The sequence below is a fragment of the Bos indicus genome, chromosome 11 (genome assembly GCF_029378745.1).
Source record: "Bos indicus isolate NIAB-ARS_2022 breed Sahiwal x Tharparkar chromosome 11, NIAB-ARS_B.indTharparkar_mat_pri_1.0, whole genome shotgun sequence".
In the NCBI taxonomy this organism is placed as follows: Eukaryota; Metazoa; Chordata; class Mammalia; order Artiodactyla; family Bovidae; genus Bos; species Bos indicus.
Genome location: NC_091770.1, coordinates 93,494,493 through 93,516,087, shown reverse-complemented (window position 1 = coordinate 93,516,087; position 21,595 = coordinate 93,494,493). Strand labels below are relative to the sequence as shown.

At 39.8% G+C, this 21,595-nt stretch overlaps 2 protein-coding genes across 3 annotated transcripts in view; one reads left to right on the top strand and one right to left on the bottom strand.

The window, feature by feature from the left end:
• Positions 1–21,595, top strand: part of OR1B1 (olfactory receptor family 1 subfamily B member 1) — a 184,991-nt gene that overhangs the window by 117,967 nt on the left and 45,429 nt on the right. The window lies entirely within an intron of this gene.
• On the bottom strand, positions 11,410–12,387 carry LOC109565815 (olfactory receptor 1L3-like). The gene has a single exon (XM_019969753.2). The coding sequence runs from the start codon at positions 12,385–12,387 to the stop codon at positions 11,410–11,412; it is 978 nt and encodes a 325-aa protein (XP_019825312.2).

The following is a 21,595-nucleotide window of genomic DNA, read 5'->3' as shown; positions in this document are numbered from 1 at the left end:
GGAAATGGCAACCCACTCCAGTGTTCTTGCCTGGAGAATCCCAAGGACGGCGGATCCTGGTGGGCTGCCGTCTACGGGGTCGGACAGAGTTGGACACGACTGAAGCAACTTAGCAGCAGCAGCAAAGAGATCAGTGATTCTCAGCCTTGGCAGTTTATTGGAATCACCTGGAAGCTTTAAAACTGATATCTAGGTGGCACTCAGAGATTCTGATTTAATTGGTCTGGGGTATGGTGTTGGGCTTCAGGATTGTTTTAAAAACTCCCCTAGATGATGCTAATGATGCAGGGGAGGTAGAGAATCACTGCTTTAGATAAAAGTAGACACTCTAACAAAGGTTTTTAATAAGGAGACCAAAAAATGGGGGAATTGAATTGGATGTCTCAAGGATAATGTTATTCAAATAATACAAGGGCAAGGGCCATGCCAAGACTACCCTTTAAAAACTACCCTTCCTCTAAAAACGATTATCTAGTAGCTCCCTCCAATGTTGCCCTGGGGGATTGGTGTCAGATGGGAGGAGGCAAATCTTCTGAGTTAAGGCATCCCGTTTCCTGTTTCTAGAATTAAAGCAGAATATGGCCCCTTGAGAGCAGCCCAGGAGGAAAACCAGAAAAACCAGGTCTTTTCTGACAACGTGTCAGAAAAGTTTCTGAGCCACTATCACTGCAGAAGCTCCCTCAGAGGGACGGGCACACTCTCAGCTTTCTTAACAAGACTCACGGGAGATTTGGCTAGTGAACCTCTAGGCATCTTGACTCTGATGCTAATTAACCACTCAGGGCAGCTCCTTGCAGCCTAATTAAATAAAGTCTAGAGGTAGAAGTTTGGCTTCTCCTTGTGAATTGTTGATTGGGAATTAAGGCTGGAGCCTCTTAGCACAGCAAGTCAGTCTCACTGTAACGTTGGTCACAACTGATTCCAACACAGTTGTCAGTCAGAGAAACAGACTACCCAGGTTCATCCATCCCCCTGCCTAGTTAGAAAAATATACCTTTCCTCAAGGGCAGAAATGTCGATCTGATCAGAACATTGGCTCATCTGGTTCAGAACTCTTCCAGAAAGAAACTCAGGAGGGACTCTGGGGAATGGCCTTGACTACATCCTCATGCAGATTAAGACGTGGCCTTAGACATTTACCATTTCTCCCCATAACGTTTGGGGAGGCAGTTGGGATTTAGAGTTAATCAATTCTGAGATTGAGTTGTGGTGACCACTTACCTGTTCATGACTTTGTCGCTTCACCTCTGAACTTTGGCCTCATCTTTGAAATGAGGTGATTAATTCCTATCAGTCAGAGTTGTAGGTGATTGATTTGTGCTGGTTACTTTTCATTACTATGATGATCTAACTAGCACCTATAAATTTATTAAAATAAATGATTAAAAGTATATGCTAGCTCACCAGATGGTGGAAATTATTAAGAGGACCTTATGGGCAAGGGACTTGGGAAAATGTGAATCTCACTCTAAGGTCCAGCTGCCTCTTTCCATGAGGTTGCTAAGGAAAATGCTGCCCAAAGAAAAATGGCAAAGTGGAAGCAAAGTAACACGTTATTGTTATTTGTATCTTGAGCATAGAATCCTAATGCAGAGGACTCTGGACAGCTAACTGAATATTCTGTTGAGGTAGGAGATAGATAGGCTCCAGGTTGGACATTTACAACCAGCCAGCCTCCTATTTGCACTTCCTGAGGCAAGAGATAGGTGGGCTCCAGTTGAAGAACTTACAACCTGCCTCCTGTTTGCCCTCCAAAATGGAAGTAACAACAGATACAGGGTAAATAGCCAGTCTTGGTCTCTTGTAAACATCTCAAGGGAATAATCATGGCAGGGACAAAGAGAGGCAAAAACCCTGAGTAAAGGATAAGGGAGACTCTATACATGTGCATAAAGACTTCCTGGAATCAAAAGTCAGGATAATTCCAGGCCATAGTGAGTCTTGTTCCAGGCCATAGTGAGTCTTGTTCCTCCCAGAGCCTTCACTTTGAGATCCATCTCGGCTAAGGTGTGAGTGCGCACCCCAGGGGAAAGTCCTGAGGCAAATTAACCAGGCGCGGGAGGGAGGTGGGGGTGGGGGACAAAGCACGATGATTAGCGTGAGGGAAGACAAAGATCCGGAAAAATGCCCCATTGTAAAGGACTTAAGCTTCCCAAAGGTGTGATTCTCTCTCTGAGCTTGCCCATGTGCCTTTCCACATGTATTCTTCTTTTCAATAAAGGTTTTACTTTACTCTTTACCATCTGCCTCCTTGCCTGCATTTGTTCTTGACGAGGAAGCCAAGGACTGGGGACCCTACTCCTAACTGCTGGCACCTGTGATCCAGCGGTTAGGACTCTTGGTCTGGGAAACTAAGATCTTGCTTCCAGCTACTGCTCACTGCTCTTTGCTGCAAGCTGTCATTTACTGCTGCACCACTGTTTCTAAACTAGTTTTGTTTACATAGCTTTAAAAAAAAGCAAGTTCTTGTCTTCTTGTGATCAAATCTGAGTGTTCCATCTGATTTGGCATTATGAAAAGAACAGATAAGTGACAGTAATGACAAAATTAACATTTATTGAATGCTTATTAACAGCCAGCTACTGGTCTAAGCACTTTACATACAGTCCACTTAATCCTGTGATTTGTTTGTGATCCCACACATGAGAAGGATTGGTTAAGAGAAAAAACGTAGAATTTATCACTTTTAGAAAGTTCACATAAAGAAATAAATGTGTGAGAATTGTCAAAAATAATTTTGAAATATCATATTCAAAGAAGGAATTACTTTAGTATGAATTAAACATAGCTATGGTCATTAAACATTCTGGCTTGACACAAGAAGAGACAATTAAATTAGTGGAACAGAATAGAGAGTCCAGAAATAGACAGTTCAGCTCAGTTCAGTTTGGTTGCTCAGTCGTGTCCAACCCTTTGTGACCCCATGGACTGCAGCACGCCAGGCTTCCCTGTCCATCACCAAATCCCGGAGCCTACTCAAACTCATGTCCATTGAGTCGGTGGTGCCATCCAACCATCTCATCCTCTGTTGTCCCCTTCTTCTCCAGCCCTCAATCTTTCCCAGCATCAGGGTCTTTTCCAATGAGTCAGTTCTTCGCAGCAGGAGGCCAAAGTGTTGGAGCTTCAGCTTCAGCATCAGTCCTTCCAATGAATATTCAGAATTGATTTCCTTTAGGATGGATTGGTTTGATCTCCTTGCTGTTCAAGGGACTCTCCAGAGTCTTCTCCAACACCACAGTTCAAAAGCATCAATTCTTCGGTGCTCAGCTTTCTTTATAGTCCAACTCTCACATCCTTACGTAACTATTGGAAGAACCATAGCTTTGACTAGATGGACCTCTGTTGGCAAAGTAATGTCTCCGCTTTTTCATATGCTGTCTCGGTTGGTCATAACTTTTCTTCCAAGGAGCAAGTGTCTTTTAATTTCATGGCTGCAGTCACCATCTACAGTGATTTTGGAGGCCCCCCCCCCCCCCGCCCCAAATAAAATCTCTCACGGTTTTCAATTGTTTCCATCTATTTGCCATGACGTGATGGGACCAGATGCCATGATCTTAGTTTTCTGAATGTTGAGTTTTAACCCAACTTTTTCACTCTCCTCTTTCACTTTCATCAAGAGGCCCTTTAGTTCTTCTTTGCTTTCTGCCATAAGGGTAGTGTCATCTCCATATCTGAGGTTATTGATATTTCTCCTGGCAATCTTGATTCCAGCTTGTGCTTCATCCAGCCCAGCGTTTCTCAGGATGTACCCTGCTTGGTACATATACACAATGGAGTATTACTCAGCCATTAAAAAGAATACATTTGAATCAGTTCTAATGGGATGGATGAAACTGGAACCTATTATACAGAGTGAAGTAAGCCAGAAAGAAAAACACCAACACAGTATACTAACGCATATATATGGAATTTAGAAAGATGGTAACAATAACCCTGTGTATGAGACAGCAAAAGAGACACTGGTGTATAGATCAGTCTTATGGACTCTGTGGGAGAGGGAGAGGGTGGGGAGATTTGGGAGAATAGCATTGAAACATGTATAATATCATGTATGAAATGAGTCTCCAGTCCAGGTTCGATGCACGGTACTGGATGCTTGGGGCTGGTGCACTGGGAGGACCCAGAGGGAGGGTAGGGGAGGGAGGAGGGAGGAGGGTTCAGGATGGGGAACGCGGGTATACCTGTGGCGGATTCATTTCGATATTTGGCAAAACTAATACAATATTGTAAAGTTTAAAAACAAAATAAAATAAAAAAAAATAAGTTAAATAAGCACGGTGACAAAATACAGCCTTGACGTACTCCTTTCCCAATTTCAAACCAGTCTGTTGTTCCATGTCCAGTTCTAACTGTTGCTTCTTGAGCTGCGTACAGATTTCTCAGGAGGCAGGTGAGGTGGTCTGTTATTCCCATCTCTTTCAGAATTTTCCACAGTTTGTTGTGATCCACACAGTCAAAGGCTTTGGTATAGTCAATAAAGCAGAAGTAGATGCTTTTCAGAAACTCTCTTTATTTTTTGATGATCCAATGAATGTTGGTAATTTGATCTCTGGTTCCTCTGCCTTTTCTAAATCCAGCTTGAACACCTGGAAGTTCACAGTTCATGAACTGTTGAAGCGTGGCTTGGAGAATTTTGAGCATTACTTTACTAGCGTGTAAGATGAGTGCAATTGTGCAGTAGTTTGAGCACTCTTTGGCATTGCCTTTCTTTGGGACTGGAATGAAAACTGACCTTTTCCAGTCCTGTGGCCACTGTTGAGTTTTCAAGATTTTCTGGCATATTGAGTGTGGCACTTTCACAGCATCATCTTTCAGGATTTGAAATAGCTCGATTTGAATTCTATCACCTCTACTAGCTTTGTTCGTAGTGATGCTTCTTAAGACCTGCTTGACTTACATTCCAGGATGTCTGGCTCTAGATGAGTGATCACACCATCGTGTTTATCTAAGTCATGAAGATCTTTTTGGATAGTCTTTTTGTGTATTCTTGCCACCTATTCTTAATATCTTCTGCTTCTGTTAGGTCCATACCATTTCTGTCCTTTATCGAGCCCATCTCTGCATGAAATGTTCTCTTGGTATCTCTAATTTTCTTGAAGAGATCTCTAGTCTTTCCCATTCTACTGTTTTCCTCTATCTCTTTGCATTGATCATTGAAGAAGGCTTTCTTATCTCTTCTTGCTATTCTTTGGAACTCTGCATTCAAATGGCTGTATCTTTCCTTTACTCATTTGCCTTTTTCTTCTCTTCACAGCTATTTGTAAGGCCTCCTCAGACAACCATTTTGCCTTTTTGCATTTTTTTTTTTTCCCCTGGGGATGGTCTTGATCACTGTCTCCTGTACAATGTCATGAACCTCCATCCATAGTTCATCAGGCACTCTGTCTATCAGATCTAATCCCTTGAATCTGTTTGTCACTTCTACTGTATAATCATAATTTGATTTAGGTCATACCTGAATGGTTTAGTAGTTTTCCCTACTTTCTTCAATTTAATCTGAATTTGGCAATAAGGAGTTCATGATCTGAGCCACAGTCAGCACCCAGTCTTGTTTTTGCTGACTGTATAGAGCTTCTCCATCTTTGGCTGCAAAGAATATAATCAGTCTGATTTTGGTGTTGACCATCTGGTGATGTCCACATGTAGAGTCTTCCCTTGTGTTGTTGGAAGAGTGTGTTTGCTATGACCAGTGGGTTCCTTTGGCAAAACTCTATTAGCGTCTGCCCTGCTTCATTCTGTACTCCGAGGCCGAATTTGCCTGTTACTCCAGGTGTTTCTTGACTTCCTACTTTTGCATTCCAGTCCCCTATAATGAAAAGGACATCTTTTTTGGGTGTTAGTTCTAGAAGGTCTTGTAGGTCTTCATAGAACTGTTCAACTTCAGCTTCTTCAGCATTATTGTTTGGGGCATAGACTTAGATTACTGTGATATTGAGTGCTTTGCCTTGGAAAGGAACCAAGATCATTCTGTCATTTTGGGGATGACTCTTTTGTTGACTATGATGGCTATTCCCATTTCTTCTAAGGGATTCTTTTTTTCTTTAATTGGAGGCTAATTACTTTACAATATTGTAATGGTTTTTGCCATATGTTGACATGAATCAGCCATGGGTGTACATGTGTTCCCCATCCTGAACCCCCCTCCCACCTCCCTCCCCATCCCATCCCTCAGGGTCATCCCAGTGTACCAGCCCTGAGCACTCTGTCTCATGTATCCAACCTGGACTGGCGATCTATTTCACATATGATAATATACATGTTTCAATGCTATTGCCCACAGTAGTAGATATAATGGTCATCTGAGTGAAATTCACCCATTCTAGCCCATTTTAGTTCACTGATCTTATTAGGCATATGATATTGGTGACTTTTTAATTTAGTGAGAAAGGGTGTTTTAAGATAATTCTGGAATCAGAAAGATAGATTTATAAGGGTCATATAAAATTGCACTCTTCAGTTCAGTCACTCAGTCACGTCTGACTCTTTGTGACCCCATGGACTGCAGTATGCCAGGCTTCCCTGTCTATCACCAATTCCTGGAACTTGCTCAAACGCATGTCCATTGAGTCGGTGATGACATCCAACCATCCCATCCTCTGTCATACCCTTCTCCTCCTGCCTTCAATCTTTCCAAGCATCAGGGTCTTTTCCAATGAGTTAATTCTTTGAATCAGGTAGCCAAAGTATTGGAGCTTCAGATTCAGCATCAATCCTTCCAACTGATGTCCTTTAGGATTGACTGGTTTGATCTCTTGTGGGGACACTGCTCCTTTTTCCTGGCTCCTGATGCACACAAAGTTTTGTTTGTGCCCTCCAAAAGTCTGTACTCCAGCTTGATTAAAAATATAAGGCCAAATCAAGAATACTTACAAAATACTAGAACAAATTTTATTATTATTTACATAGCCTACCTTCTCACTCAGAATGTAAAAGAAAGGATGAATAAACTAGTCTATGTTGAAAATAAAAAAAATATTGATTTTTAAAAGTGAAACTACAGGACATTTGAAGAAAATACTTGTAAACACATAAGTAAACAAACTTTTAACATTCTCAATTTACAGAGGTCCTACCAGTTGATAAGAAAATTACAACAATCTCCCCAAAGGGCAAAATACTTAGGCAATTTAAGGAAGTGTGCTGTGTTCAGCCACTAAGTTGTGTCCGACTCTTTGCAACCCCATGGGCTATAGCCCACCAGGCTCCTCTGTCCATGGAATTTTCCAGGCAAGAATACTAGAGTGTGTTGCCATTTTCTCCTCCAGAGGTTCTTTCCAATCCAGGGTTCAAACCTGTGTCTCCTGCATTGGCAGGCAGATTCTTTATCACTTGAGCCACTTGGGATGTCCAGTTTAAAGAGATGGTGCAAAAGCTCAATAATGATAGGAAATTTGCTCTCCTGCTTCAGTAGGGAAAAATGCCTAAGATGCCACTGTCCATCATCAGATTGAGATTTTAAATCTTTATAAATTAGTAGCATACAGTATTGGTGGAGATATGGAGAAATGCAGCCTTTATGTTTTTCTGGAGACTGTGAATTGCTAAGAATCTAATCTGGCAGAATTTATTAAAATTTTTTTATGTATCTACAAGTGAATCTCAACTATACAGTTTGATTTCATCCTCCAGAGACTCTTCTGGTTTGAGTACTAGAGGCCTCTCTTTGTCCTTTTTCTCTTTGTATACCTCATTGCTCTAGTGGGGAACCTATTAATCATTCTGATCATTTGCTCTGACTTTTGTACCCCATCTCTTACTAGTTAAGTTTAGGTCTTATTCCCAAGCAAGCTAGAGGTTATGGAAATTTCCTAGTTTTATATTCCACTGGATTTACCCACAAATCAGAGACTTTCAGGTTTTTTTTTTTTTTTTTCTTTTTTTAAAAAATTTTATTTTATTTTTAAACTTTACAATTTTGTATTGGTTCTGCCATACATCAATATGAATCCGCCACAGGCATACATGTGTTCTCCATCCTGAACCCTCCTCCCTCCTCCCTCCCCATACCATCCCTCTGGGTCGTCCCAGTGCACCAGCCCCAAGCATCCAGTACCGTGCATCGAACCTGGACTGGCAACTCGTTTCATATATGATATTATACGTATTTCAATGCCATTCTCCCAAATCATCCCACCCTTTCCCTCTCCCACAGAGTCCAAAAGACTGTTCCATACATCAGTGTCTCTTTTGCTGTCTTGTATACAGGGTTATTGTTGCCATCTTTCTAAATTCCATATATATGCATTAGTATACTGTATTGGTGTTTTTCTTTCTGGCTTACTTCACTCTGTATAATAGGCTCCAGTTTCATCCACCTCTTTAGAACTGATTCAAATGTATTCTTTTTAATGGCTGAGTAATACTCCATTGTGTATATGTACCACAGCTTTCTTATCCATTCATCTGCTGATGGACATCTAGGTTGCTTCCATGTCCTGGCTATTATAAACAGTGCTGTGATGAACATTGGGGTACATGTGTCTCTTTCAATTCTGGTTTCCTCGGTGTGTATGCCCAGCAGTGGGATTGCTGGATCATACAAGTAATAAATACTGGAGAGGATGTGGAAAAGGGAACCCTCTTACACTGTTGGTGGGAATGCAAACTAGTACAGCCACTATGGAGAACAGTGTGGAGATTCCTTAAAAAACTGGAAATAGACTTTCAGGTTTTGAAAACTAATGGAATAGCCAGAATGAAAGACATGTGGAGTACTTGTGGATTAAATATTTGAGACAATGAGTGCCATGTGCTTTTCAGTTATCACCAGCAAGATCATCAAAGGTGTTTTATTTGTTTGCTGTGTGTGCTGAGTTGCTTCAGTTGTGTCCAACTCTTTGCGACCCCATGAACTATAGCTTGCCAGGCTCCTCTGTCCATCAGATTCTCCAGGCAAGAATACTGGAGTGGGTAGCCATGCCTTCCTCCAAGGGATCTTCCCAACCCAGGGTCAAACCCACATCTCTTATGTCTCCTGCATTGGCAGGTAGGTCCTTTACCACTAGGGCTGCCATAACAAAGTATCACAGGTTGGCTGGCTTAAACAACAGAAATCTATCTTCTCCCAGTTCTGGGACTTCCTAGGTGGTGTTAGTGGTAAAGAACCTGCTTGCCCATACAGGTAGATGTAAGAGATGTGGGCTCAATCCCTGGGTCGGGAAGATCCCCTGGTGAAGGGCATGGCAACCCACTCCAGTATTCTTGCCTGAAGAATCCCCTGGACAGAGAAGCCTGGTGGGCTACAGTGCGTAGGGTTGCAAAGAGTCGGACATCACTGAAATGACTTAGCATGCACCCACAGACATCTGAGACCGGGGTATTGGGAGGGTTGGTTTCTTCTGAGGCCTCTTTCTTTGACTTGCCGTCTTGTCCCTGTGTCTTCACATGGTCCTCCCTCTGTGTGTATCTGTGTTCTAATCTCTTTTTATAGACACCATATAGTAGTAGAGGCCATCCTAATGACATCCTTATAACTTCAGTTCAGTTCAGTCACTCAGTTGTGTCTGACTCTGTGACCCCATGGAATGCAGCATGCCAGGCTTCCCTGTCCATCACCAACTCCTGTAGCTGGCTGAAACTCATGTCCATTGAGTCGATGATGCCATCCAACTATCTCATCCTCTGTCATCCCCTTCTCCTCCTGCCTTCAATCTTTCCCAGCATCAGGGTCTTTTCCAATGAGTCAGTTCTTTGTATTTTAACTTAATTGCCTCTTTAAAGAACTTATCCCCAAATAAGTCACATTCTGAGATCCTGGGGATTATTATAATTTCAACTTAAGAATTTCATAAATTTTACCTGCATAAGGGATGATTGAAGCAAAATCAAAGGGATTTAAGCACTCTTTATTTTATCATTTAAAACTTTGAGGTCATCCATTAATTCCTTGTGTAACATACCATGAGAGATTAATTTGTTTGACTTAAACAATTCCATTTGTTAAAGTACAAACACCAGGAGAGAAAGTCACCCTAAACTGTCCTTACCCATAACAACATAATGCATAGTAATTCATCTGACTGCTTTCTTTTGCTTTTTTTAAATTGAAGTATAGTTGACTTATAATATTATATTAGTGTCAGGTGAACAACAGTGATTTGATATTTTTATAGATTATACACTATAGTCTATAACACTTTGGCCACCAGATGCAAAGAACTGACTCATTGGAAAAGACACTGATGCTGGGAAAGATTGAAGGCAGGAGGAGAAGGGGACAGCATAAGATGAGATGGTTGGATGGCATCACCGACTCAATGGGCATGAGTTTGAGCTAGCTCTGGGAGCTGGTGATGGACAGGGAAGCCTGGCATGCTGCAGTCCATGGGGTGGCAAAGAGTTGGACATGACTGAGTGACTGAATTGATAGACTGTACACCATACAAAGTTATTATAATGTTATTGACTATATTCCCATTTTGTACATTACATCCCTTGCCTGTGACTTTATTTTATAGCTGACACTTATTAATAAGAGATCTTATTCCCTTTCACCTATTTTTCCCATTCCTACCTGCCCCAAACTGCCCTTCCCCTCTGGCAACCACTGGTTTGTTCTCTGTATTTGTGGTCTGTTTCTGTTTTATGTATTCATTAGCTTTGATTTTTAGATTCAACATATAAATGAAGGCTAGAGTGTTTGTCTTCCTCTCTCTGATTCTGCTTTTCTATATAATTCATTCCCCACCTAAATTGAAAGGCTCTTTCATATCAGGCATTCTAAACCAAATGCTTGTAACTATTAGTTTACATCCATTTATCTTTTTTTTAAATTGAAATGCATCCATTGATTTTTTATTCTGCCTCCAGGGGCTATAGGAAACATTTCTGATTACATAGAATAAATAAATCTTCCTTCATTCTGAAAAAATAAACAGATAAAAAAGACATGGAAATATAGGCATTTTCAGAGAGAAAAACACACAGGTAAGGAGACCCCGAGTCTGGTCTGATAAGGAGGTCACCGCCCCCCACTCCAAATACACACACACAGACACACCTGCAAAAAATGTCTGAAAGTTTAAATAGAACAGAGTGGTTATGTATGCATAAATATCTTTGTGCACGAATAGATTTCTCGATAGATGTGTACAAAAATTCAAATGCCTAAACTTGGCTGAAGTTATAAATAGATGGAAAAATGGACAGTTCCAAGTAAATATAGAAGGAATAAAGGGGACGTGATTTTCCTAGAATGGAGAGGTATCATGGAGTGAGTCTACAGTTCTAGCATAGGTACCAGGACATGGGTAGAACTATCCAACCACGGCATGATAGAGACCACAGGGTGGAAAACTGTCCACCCAGTTGATGAAAGAGTATTTCTCCATAAAAGACTTCCCTCAGATGCTGAAGTGTGTGTGCATGAGTGTGCACATGTGCACACACATCCACACAGACACCTTTCAATCAGGCTCCATGGATTTTGTTGGAATTTGTAGTGGAAAGCCTATTCGTTTGAAACTTCATCCTGCTTATCAATTTCTCTAAGCCCTGTTTCATGCCTTTGTTTCTTAAACTGTAGATAAATGGGTTCAACATTGGTATCAGCACAGTGTAGTTGACCGTTACTATTCCATCTTTGACAGTGTAGCTGGACAATGGCTGGAAATAGACACAGCAAATACTCCCATAAAAGAGAGTCACCACAGTGACATGAGAGCTGCAGGTGGAGAAGGCTTTGCGTTTTCCAGCAGCTGAGGGAATTTTGAGGACCGCAATGAGGATTCTCAGGTAAGAGATGATGATGCAGACAAATGGGGCCATCACAGAAACCCCTCCTTCTGTCGTGGCAACAACTTCATTGACAGAGGTAGAAGAGCAGGCTAGCTTCAGAACTGGGTTGACATCACAGAAAAAGTGATGGATAACATTTGATGCACAAAAAGTGAGCTGATTCACCAGGAGGACATGCAGGAGGGAGTGAAGGCAGGAGAAAGCTGTGGAGAAGGCCAGTAGCAACATACAGCGTCCATGGTTCATAACAGTGACATAGTGCAAGGGATTGCAGATAGCTACATAGCGGTCAATGGCCATGGCTGCCAGGAGGTAACTGTCCATGTTTCCAAAGACTAGGAAGAAATACATCTGCACCAGACATTCAGCATAGGAAATGGTCTTTTTCTCTGATAAAAAGTTCACTAACATCTTGGGGACTATAACTGTTGTGTAGCAAACGTCAGCAAAGGACAAGATGCTCAGGAAGAAATACATTGGGTTTTGGAGCTGAGGATCAGAGTGGATAGCCAAGATGATGAGCAGATTTCCCATCAAAGTGACCAGGTACATGATAAGAAAGAGGGCAAAGAGTGGTTTCTGGTCCTCAGGGCGAGAAGAGAGTCCCAAGAGGATGAATTCAGGGAGTCTTGTTAGGTTGGACATCCCCATGGACTTGAATGCACCTGCAGATAAACAATAAGGTCAATGGATGGTTCTTGTCACCTGGGACATGCATCTTTCCATCTAGTTCTTACACTGAGTGGTTATTAATAAATAGAGTTTTTAATGTAATGTTTTTTCCCCCTGAATATGGAGAAATTGAGGTCAAAGTATGTTTTCACTTGTTTTTTAAAAAATCTTTGCGATGGAGAGCTATAGAAAACAGATGCGGGGTGGCATTGGTGAGAGAGAGACAGAGAGAGAGAGAAAGGGCTTTGAGAGCTTGGTTTCCTTTCCCTCTTTCCTACTCTGTGGCTCATAATCACAGGAACCACAGATGCAGTCTGTGAATCAGGTTCAGGTCAGCTTCTGATTAAGGATTATCAGTGACTAATCCACATCTTGATAATCATGAGATAGTCATCTCATCTAGTTTGCAGTTGGTGAATCTTTTTGAATCAAGATGCTTCTTTCCACATCATATATAATGGAGCAAGGAAGTCATCTAAAGCACACTGAATTGAATGTAAACAGTTTTAGTGAAAAGAGAGATGGGGAAGGGGAAGTGAGAAAGAGGGAGTGAACTAGCACGACAAAATGAACTCCCCAATCTCCTTGTTCATTGACTGATAATTCATGTCCTGAGGCCAGAGGAATGTGACTCACAGACAGATGGGTAAAGGAAGATTCAACTTTGGAGTATAGACATAAAAACTCAACATTTTCATGAACATATTTAGTCTCTAGTGATGACTAATTACTTATTTAGTACCCAGTGATGACTAATTATCTCTCCGAGATCAGATATTCACACCTTCTTGCCAGGCATTCTCAAAGTTGATTTCTTACCTGGGAAGAACTTTGAAGTCTTGCCTCATCTATTTATTCCACTCTTCCCTTACTTATGCTCCGCGGAATGACTTGTCAAAAAGAAGACAAAACTGTGCCAAGAGATAGCATACAGAAAAGGTACCTGATTGACTGCAGACCATTTCCTAATGTTTCTTCAATCTGATGCTCCCTTCCCTGGATTCTTTTCATCCTTCACAACCTGCAGATACTTACAGCTCCTGCTTCCCTCCTGGGAGCATCCTCTAATACTGTGTCACTAAGTCCCTGGTGTTTGGTGGAGGAGAGAGTAAGGAAACAAACATCCATTAATTTTGTGCAGGATCATCTCCATGGATCCAGGAGAATTACATGTTCTGCCTCCAAGTATGGCCCCAAGTCCCTTTCTTCAAACCTGTGGGTCTAGTGTAACCTCTGTTTAGCTTGACATAGGTATCCAAGAGGGACAATAATTTTCCATCCCTGGCTCTTCAACCCCTCTGAGGGCTTACCTGGGCGGTGTCCCATGTAGCACCGAGGATGGAGTACCAGGCAGGGATATCTGGGCTCAGGATCCCACTTGAGCCTATAAAGTCTCCATTTGGCCTCTCTGAATGCCTCCATTTTAACAAAGGACAACTACTGTCTCTCCATTTCTCCCAAATTTAGATACAGCTGTTAGTTCTGTTAGGTAGAATAGGGAAAACATATAAAAGGAGGAGCCAAAGCACTTTCTCACAGACTCTCTCTCTCCTGCGTGCATGCACACGCTTTCTCTCTCTCTCTCTCTCTCTCTCTCTCTCTCTCTCTCCCTCCCCATGCACTCCTCCACTCTCTTCTCTTCGAGTCTTTGACTTGGCATGCCCTCACACTTCGAGGATGGATTCTCCTGCTATCTTCTAAATAAAATAGAGCTGTAACACTGATTTGCTTAAGTGCTATAACACGGTTTGTCCAAGACCCAAGAGCTGTGATGCACCGAGGGCTTTAATGTCTGTCGCTCCAAATCTTTGTTGTGATGAGACAAAGAACCGAGGAACATACACTCGTGTGACAGTTCAGTAGCTGTGGCTTTATGTCACTATCCTCTAACAAAAGGGAGGATCATAGCCTTTGAAACTAACCTTAGATCACCCTTCCCTGGTGACCTCAAGTCTGCTCAGATATTTGATTACCATTCCTTGCTGCCACCACTATGGAAAACTACCAGCTTCAGATTGTTGACTCTTCTCAACTCACAAAAGCACACAGAATCCCTACATCAGGGTCTCGACATGCCCCACCAAATACATGTTGCTCATTTCCTGTTACTTAGTGATTCCTGATCACATCTTACAATTCAACCACCTCACTGTCTTGCATTTCTCCCTTCACCTGCATCTCCAGGCTCAAATGCAGCCTCCTATAGGGAGCATTCCTTGGTGACCTGATTAGAATGATATATCTGTCGTCTCTGCTCCCTCAGTACATGAATTTCCATTAAACACAAATCATGTTTATTGTAACATAATCTTTCACTTAAAGGAAGGCACCTAACATTTATGTACTCAGGAATTTATAAGTCTCTCTGACACAAACCACACAACAGCCTCATAACATGTACATTTATTTTCTTCATTGTATAGTGACTTAAAAAAATAAGGTAGTTGACAAAATATAACTCGAATCAGGGACTCTTTGAAGCCAAACTGTATAGTTGAATTACTCCCCTGAAAGACCTCTCTCTTTTCTTTGACAAAATTAAAACTTTTATGTTAAGACACAGCCTTCTATTTACTAAGGGAGCTAAAATATTGCCTTATTTTTTTTCTTTGTCAGATTAAACATGAAAGCTTTTGGAGCCCTGAATCAAACCCAGGCCTTATTCCAGATGAGCATGTGTGTTCAGTCGCTCAGTCATGTCGGACTCTTTGCAACCCCTACTGTAGCCCGCCAGGCTCCTCTGTCCACAGGATTTCCCAGCAAAATACTGGAGTGGGTTGCCATTTCCTTCTCCTAGGGATCTTCCCAAATCAGGGATCGAACCCATGTCTCCTGCGTTGCAGGAGGATCCTTTTACTACTGAGACACCTGGGAAGTCTCTTATTCCAGACACTATGTGCTATATATTGTTCATGATCCAGATATCTTATCAGTAAATCCATATTTTATTAATATAAGACACTTTTTTATACTTTAATATCTCATATTGAGGTTCATTTAAGTTTATGGCGTGTCACAAATAATTGGGAGCATTTTTCTCAATGGTATATTAAAATAATGTATTTTACAATAGATGGTATTTTAGATTTAATTAAATACAATAATCTGGAGTTAAGGAGGTAAAAATGATGTTCAGTTCACCTATGAGCACATCAGTCCATAAGTATTTGTTATGTGTTTACCATGAGCTATACACTCTGTTATCCACTGAGGATATACAGCTCCAAGTAAAAGAGACATAATTTTCCCTTGGCTCTAACACATTAGAATCCCATAGCACCTAGCACCCATCCTTTACTGCAGAGGTTCAAGTTCAAGCGAAATTTACTCAGTCATGTCCAACTCTTTGCGACCCCATGGACTATACAGTCCATGGAATTCTCCAGGCCAGAATTCTGGAGTGGGTAGCCATTCCCTTCTCCAGGGGATCTTCCCAACCCAAGGACTGAACCCAGCTCTCCCACATTGCAGGCAGATTCTTTACCAGCTGAACCATAAGGGAAGCCCTTACTGCAGGGAATGCTCAGTAAATATTTATGATATTGACCTAAGCATGGACTAAGCTAACAGCTTAAGCAATATTTTCCAATGTTAGAAGAAAATTCCCTTAGTTCTTTGGTTCTACAGTTATTTAACATTTTTCTTACTCATTTCATTCCAATTCTAAAATGTCAATATTTATTTCTATAAAACAGGACTATATTTTTTAAAGTAAAATTTTCATTTTTCTTATCCTATTTGTGTCAACGTAGAGACCTAAATAAATAAAAACCACTAGGTCATTGTAATTAGCACTCATTCTGCTAGTCACTGCTTCTCCTGAGAACTCTACTGTAATTAGATGGTGTAATTAGTAGGTTTCATTTCTAAAGAAAATATTTTACTGTTCTAGAGAAGAAGAAACAGACTGCTATGGAGTCTGTTAAACCTATGAATTAGGTTTAGCTATCAAAATGATATGTCTTTATCTAATTACTACTGTTATTGAGTAGTTTTAAATACCAGAACATTGATATTAATTCAAACTAGGGTGTAATAAATATAAGATGCAATCTCCAGGGTAGCATGAAGAAAATAGTTAAATATATATACATGTATATATATATGGAAATAAGAGGAGAATCAAAACAGTAAACTAAAAAAATAAATTAGATACAAAAGAACAAAGTAATGGGGAACTGGAGAACAAAAAAGACATAAGACATGTAGAAAACAAATAATAAATTGGCAGAAGTTAAATCCTTCTTTAGCTACAATTACTTTAATTATAAATGAATTAAACTATTTAATTAAAAAGACAGTGATTGGCTAACTGGATTAAATCAAACAAATGTGATCTAAACATTAACTGTCTACAAGAGATTCACTTTAGATCCCAGGACACAAATAAAAGTGGAAGGGTAGAAAAAGATACTCAGTGAAAATATTAACCAAAATAGAGCTGAGATGGCTTTGGTAATTATCAGACAAAATAGACTTTAAATCAAAAAAATGTTACAAGGGGTAAAAAAGGACATTATTTATTGGTAAAAGAGTCAATACCTCAAGAAGATATAAATACTGGGATAATACTCATATAACAGAGTTCTAAAGGAAGAGTGGAAAAAAGCTGCACAAAAATTCTTAATAATTGAATTTGACAAGTCATAATAAGACAGAGTAAATTATCAAAGGGAAAATGTGGAAACATGCTAATCTAAGGCTCCTCTTTGAGAATAAAAAATTTTTGGTAGAAAACAACTACTATGAAATGTTTCACATTTTCTTCCTTAGGTTTGCTCCTGGTGCCTCTGTTGGCAGAACCTGATACACATATAAGGTTCTCTCTTCTGTAGAGCCTAAGAAATACACTTTTTTCTTTGTTCCCTGTTACATGATAAACTAGGTTAGGATTAGAGTTGGCAATGAATATGCTTATATTGATCCCTGAGTCAGTAAGATCCCTTGGACAAGGAAATGGCAACTACTCCAGTATTCTTGCCTGGGAAATCCATGGACTGAAGAGCATGGTGTGCTGTAGTCCATGGGGTCACAAAGAGTCAGATACGACTTAGCAACTGAACAACAACAACAAAAGCCAACGTGGAGAAAGTTTTATTGTAGCAGAGCAAGATACAGACACCCTGTGTTCCTTTACTAAATATGATTAAAAATTCCACTAACAGCCACATCGTATTACAACATATGGACAGAGTGTAGCACTTAGAAGAAAATTGAATTTTTATTTACCCCACTGTCAAACGCTTTCCTGATCAAGCAGTAAAGCATGATGGAAATAATCCTTAGAGTCATGTCTCAATTTCAGTGTATTCAACTACAGTGGGTATTTTAATGAATAAATGATGGGAAATTAACCTATACAGACCAATATTGTATACAGACCAATATCGTTTTCTCTGAAAAATATGGAAAGTAAAAGTTTTAATGAACATAAAAAAGAGAATAAAAAATAATATCAGAAAAATTTTTCTGTAAGGAGATAATTAGCTCTAATCAGAAGGAGATTATGAAATTTATCCTTTGAACTTAAAAAAGCATTTTTCAGATGTTGGTCTATAAAATGATAAAAATAGAAAGAACTAAATGAAGGTCTTTTGCTAACCAATTAATCATATTGAAATGAAGGTCTCAATGTCAGTTAGACTTAACTATGTTTATCATAAATGCAGGTTTACTCTGTTGCCTTTTCTTTCCAGTTAATATTAGAGGTAAGACTTTTCTGCTCTTAAATTGCTTTTTATTCAGTCATCAAAAGTGAAAATTTGTTTGAGATAACTGTAAAAAGTCATCAAACACGTCTAGGAGAAGAGATAATGACTGTTTATAAAGTACATTTTTGAAATTGAAGTGTAGTTGATTTACAATGCTGTGTGAGTTTCAGGAGTACATCAAAGTGATATATATATCTATATATCTATATCTGAATATATGCATAATTATATATTCCTTTTCAGAATCTTTTCCATTATAGGTTATTGCAAAATATTGAGTACAATTCCCTGTCCTATACAGTAGGTCCTTGTTGGTTATCTATTTTATACATAGTAGTGTGTATATGTTAATCTCAAATTCCTAACTTATTCCTCCCACACTTCCCCTTTGGAACCACATTTATTTTCTATGTATGTGAGTCTATTTCTGTTTTGCTTATAAGTTCATTTGTATTTTTTTTAAGATTCTGCATTTAAGCAATAGCATATGATATTTGTTTTTGTCTGGCTTACTTCACCTGGTATGATAATCTCTAGGTCTGTCCATGTTGCTGCAAATGGCATTATTTTTTATGGCTGAGTAGTATTCCACTGAATATACGTATGTATACCCCACATCTTCTTTATCCATTCATCTGTTGGTGGACATTTAGGTTGCTTCCATATCTTGGCTATTGTAAATAGTGCTTCAGTGAACACTGGGGTGCATGTATCTTTTTGAATTATGATTTTCTCTAGATATACGCCCAGGAGTAGGATTGCTAGATCATATGGTAGCTCTATTTTTAGTTTCTTAAGGAACCTCCATATTGCTCTCCTTAGTGGCTGTGCCAAATTACATTCTCTTAACAGTGTAGGCCGGTTGGTTATACAGTGCATTTTCATTCATTGTTGCCAGTATAACTAAACTGTAGATGAAGTCTTTGGTTTAAAAACTATTTTTCTACTCTCCTGGGTCATCCTTTCTCCCCAAATTATAAATGAGTGGAGCAACTTTTAGTTTAGAGATAGAATCACAAGTCAGTGTACTCCTTCTGATGAAGTTAAGGCAGACATTTTGAATTAAATGACTCTGTTTCTAAACCTAAATATACCTTGGTGCTTTAATTAGGGTCCAGCAACTTGCATTTCCCCTCCTGTCATGGGAACAAACCCAGGCACCTGAGAGAGCATGATCTTATTGGCAGCGTATCTGTCTTTGAATTCCTGCTCCCTGTCCTACGAGCTGAGTGACTTGAGGCAAGGCATTTCTCTTCGAGCCCCAATATATTTAATCCATAGAACAGAATTAATAAGGTCGACCTCATTGGATTGTGAGCATTAAATGAGATCACATGGTAAAAGTAAAGAATTGCTTATATAGATCTCCTTAATTTCTTCTTACAATGTTCATCCTACTTGTAATGACTTCTTCCATATCAGCTGGTCTGAAAGACCCATGAAGGAGGGGACATATTTCATTTCATTTATAACTGGATCACCAGCATCTAAGACAGAGACTGGTGTATGGTAGATGCCCAGTGGTTTTTCTCAATGTGTACCTATTATGGCCTAACAATGATTGACATACACGTAGCACCAGTGGGATAGGGCTAAGATTGAAGAGAGGGATCACAGTATATATGATTTTTTCAACTAAGCAGAGGGAAGTGATCCTCAGTGTCTGGAGGAAAAACAAGAACCTATGGATGATATTGATGTTGCTGCTGCTGCTAATAAAAATGACAGTAAACAATGCTGACGAGCAATTGCTGTGTTAAGTACCTGTGATGGATATTGTCATGCACTTCCCGGATCCTCCCTTAGGAATGAAGGACTTATTTGCCCCAGTAATTGCAGGGTGGGGAGCTGCTGACAGACAGCCCTCTGCTATCAGCTCCCTTTGGAGTACTGACAAATACTCGTGCTCAAGCTCAGTCACTCAGTCATATCTGACTCTTTGTGACCCCATAGACTGTAGCCCACCAGGCCCCTCTGTTCATGGGATTCAGGCAAGAATAACTGGAGTGGGTTGCTATTTCCTCCTCCAGGAGATCTTCCAGACTCAGAGATTGAATCCAAGTCTCCTGTGGCTCTTGCATTGGCACGCAGATTCTTTACCATGGAGCCATCTGGGAAGCCCATAATTGACAACATTGTGTAGATTTAAGATGTATAGTGTGATGGTTTGAGATATTTAGATATTGTGAAATGATTATCACAATAAAGTTAGTCAACACATCTGTCACCTCACCTAGTTATTGTGTGTGTATGATGAAAACACTTTAGATTTATTGTCTTAGATCTGTGTTTGTGCAGCTGAGACTTATATCTCACTTTTTTGCCTTGTGAATCCTTACAATAACCCTTTACAAAAATCCCCTTGGCTATGTTGAATTTTACTCAAGTCCTGTGCTCCTGGAAGACAAAGTTAGAAGAACCCATTCATCCTTTTGTGTCTTGGAAAATGGCTGAACTTTGACCCACCCTCAGCCAGAGTCAGAATACAACCCCTCCTTAGTGACTCCTCTGTAGCATCCATTGACCTCAGGGAAAAACTTACCCTGATCAACTATCCAATCTCACCGCGGCCACCGGTTCATCACACTTTTCTATGCACGGTGCTTTCTAGCCTCATTCTCTTCTCCCTTTTAAAAAAGTCATTTTCTTTCTGACCTTTGAGACCCCTGCAGATCTCATGGTGGGGGTTCCTCCCAATTGAAATAGCAGCCTCCCTTTCTATTGCCCTAGGTCTTTCCTCCCTCTTGCAATAATCCTTTCAAATAAAGTCTCTTCTTCCTTAAGTCTGAAGATATTAGTTAATTTGACTCCTGTTCCTTAAAAGTATTTGTGGTCCACAAAAAACAAAGATTTACTGTGTAACACAGGGAACTATATTCAATATCTTATAATAACCTATAATGGAAAAGAATCTGATATATATATATATATATATATATATATATATGAACTGAATCACTTTGCTGTATACTTGAAACTAATACACTATAATAAAACTTCAATTAAAATTATACTTCAGTTAAAAAAAGTGTGTGTTCTTCTATACCTTGTAAACTCAAACAACCCAAATAGTACAACATTTTGCTCCAAATGCTTGCATTGTCTGTTATTTTGTTTCCTCAGGATCCCACAGATTTTTGGCCATCAGATTTTTGACTTATGAACTAGCACATAATCTTTGTTTCCAAGTCTGGTAGACTGGCATATGGTGGACAAGAAACAGAAATTAGTTGAACAGACAAGTGAATTCACAAACCTCTAAATTTCCAAATTCAAAAATGTATGGACTAGCAGTGACTTTAATATTTTTCAGAACTTACAAATGAACAAGAGCATTTTCTCCTACCCAATTTGATAATTTCTGTAGCTTGGCTTAAATTTGTTGAGAAAGAAGAATCCCCAGTAGTTGAAAACACCTACTACTAGAGTAACTGGTACCTGATATTTACTGCCTGGGAAAATGGTGCAGTTGAATT

Excerpts from the sequence above, each read along its gene's own strand:
- LOC109565815 (XM_019969753.2), bottom strand. The coding sequence starts at position 12,387 with ATGGGGATGTCCAACCTAACAAGACTCCCTGAATTCATCCTCTTGGGA.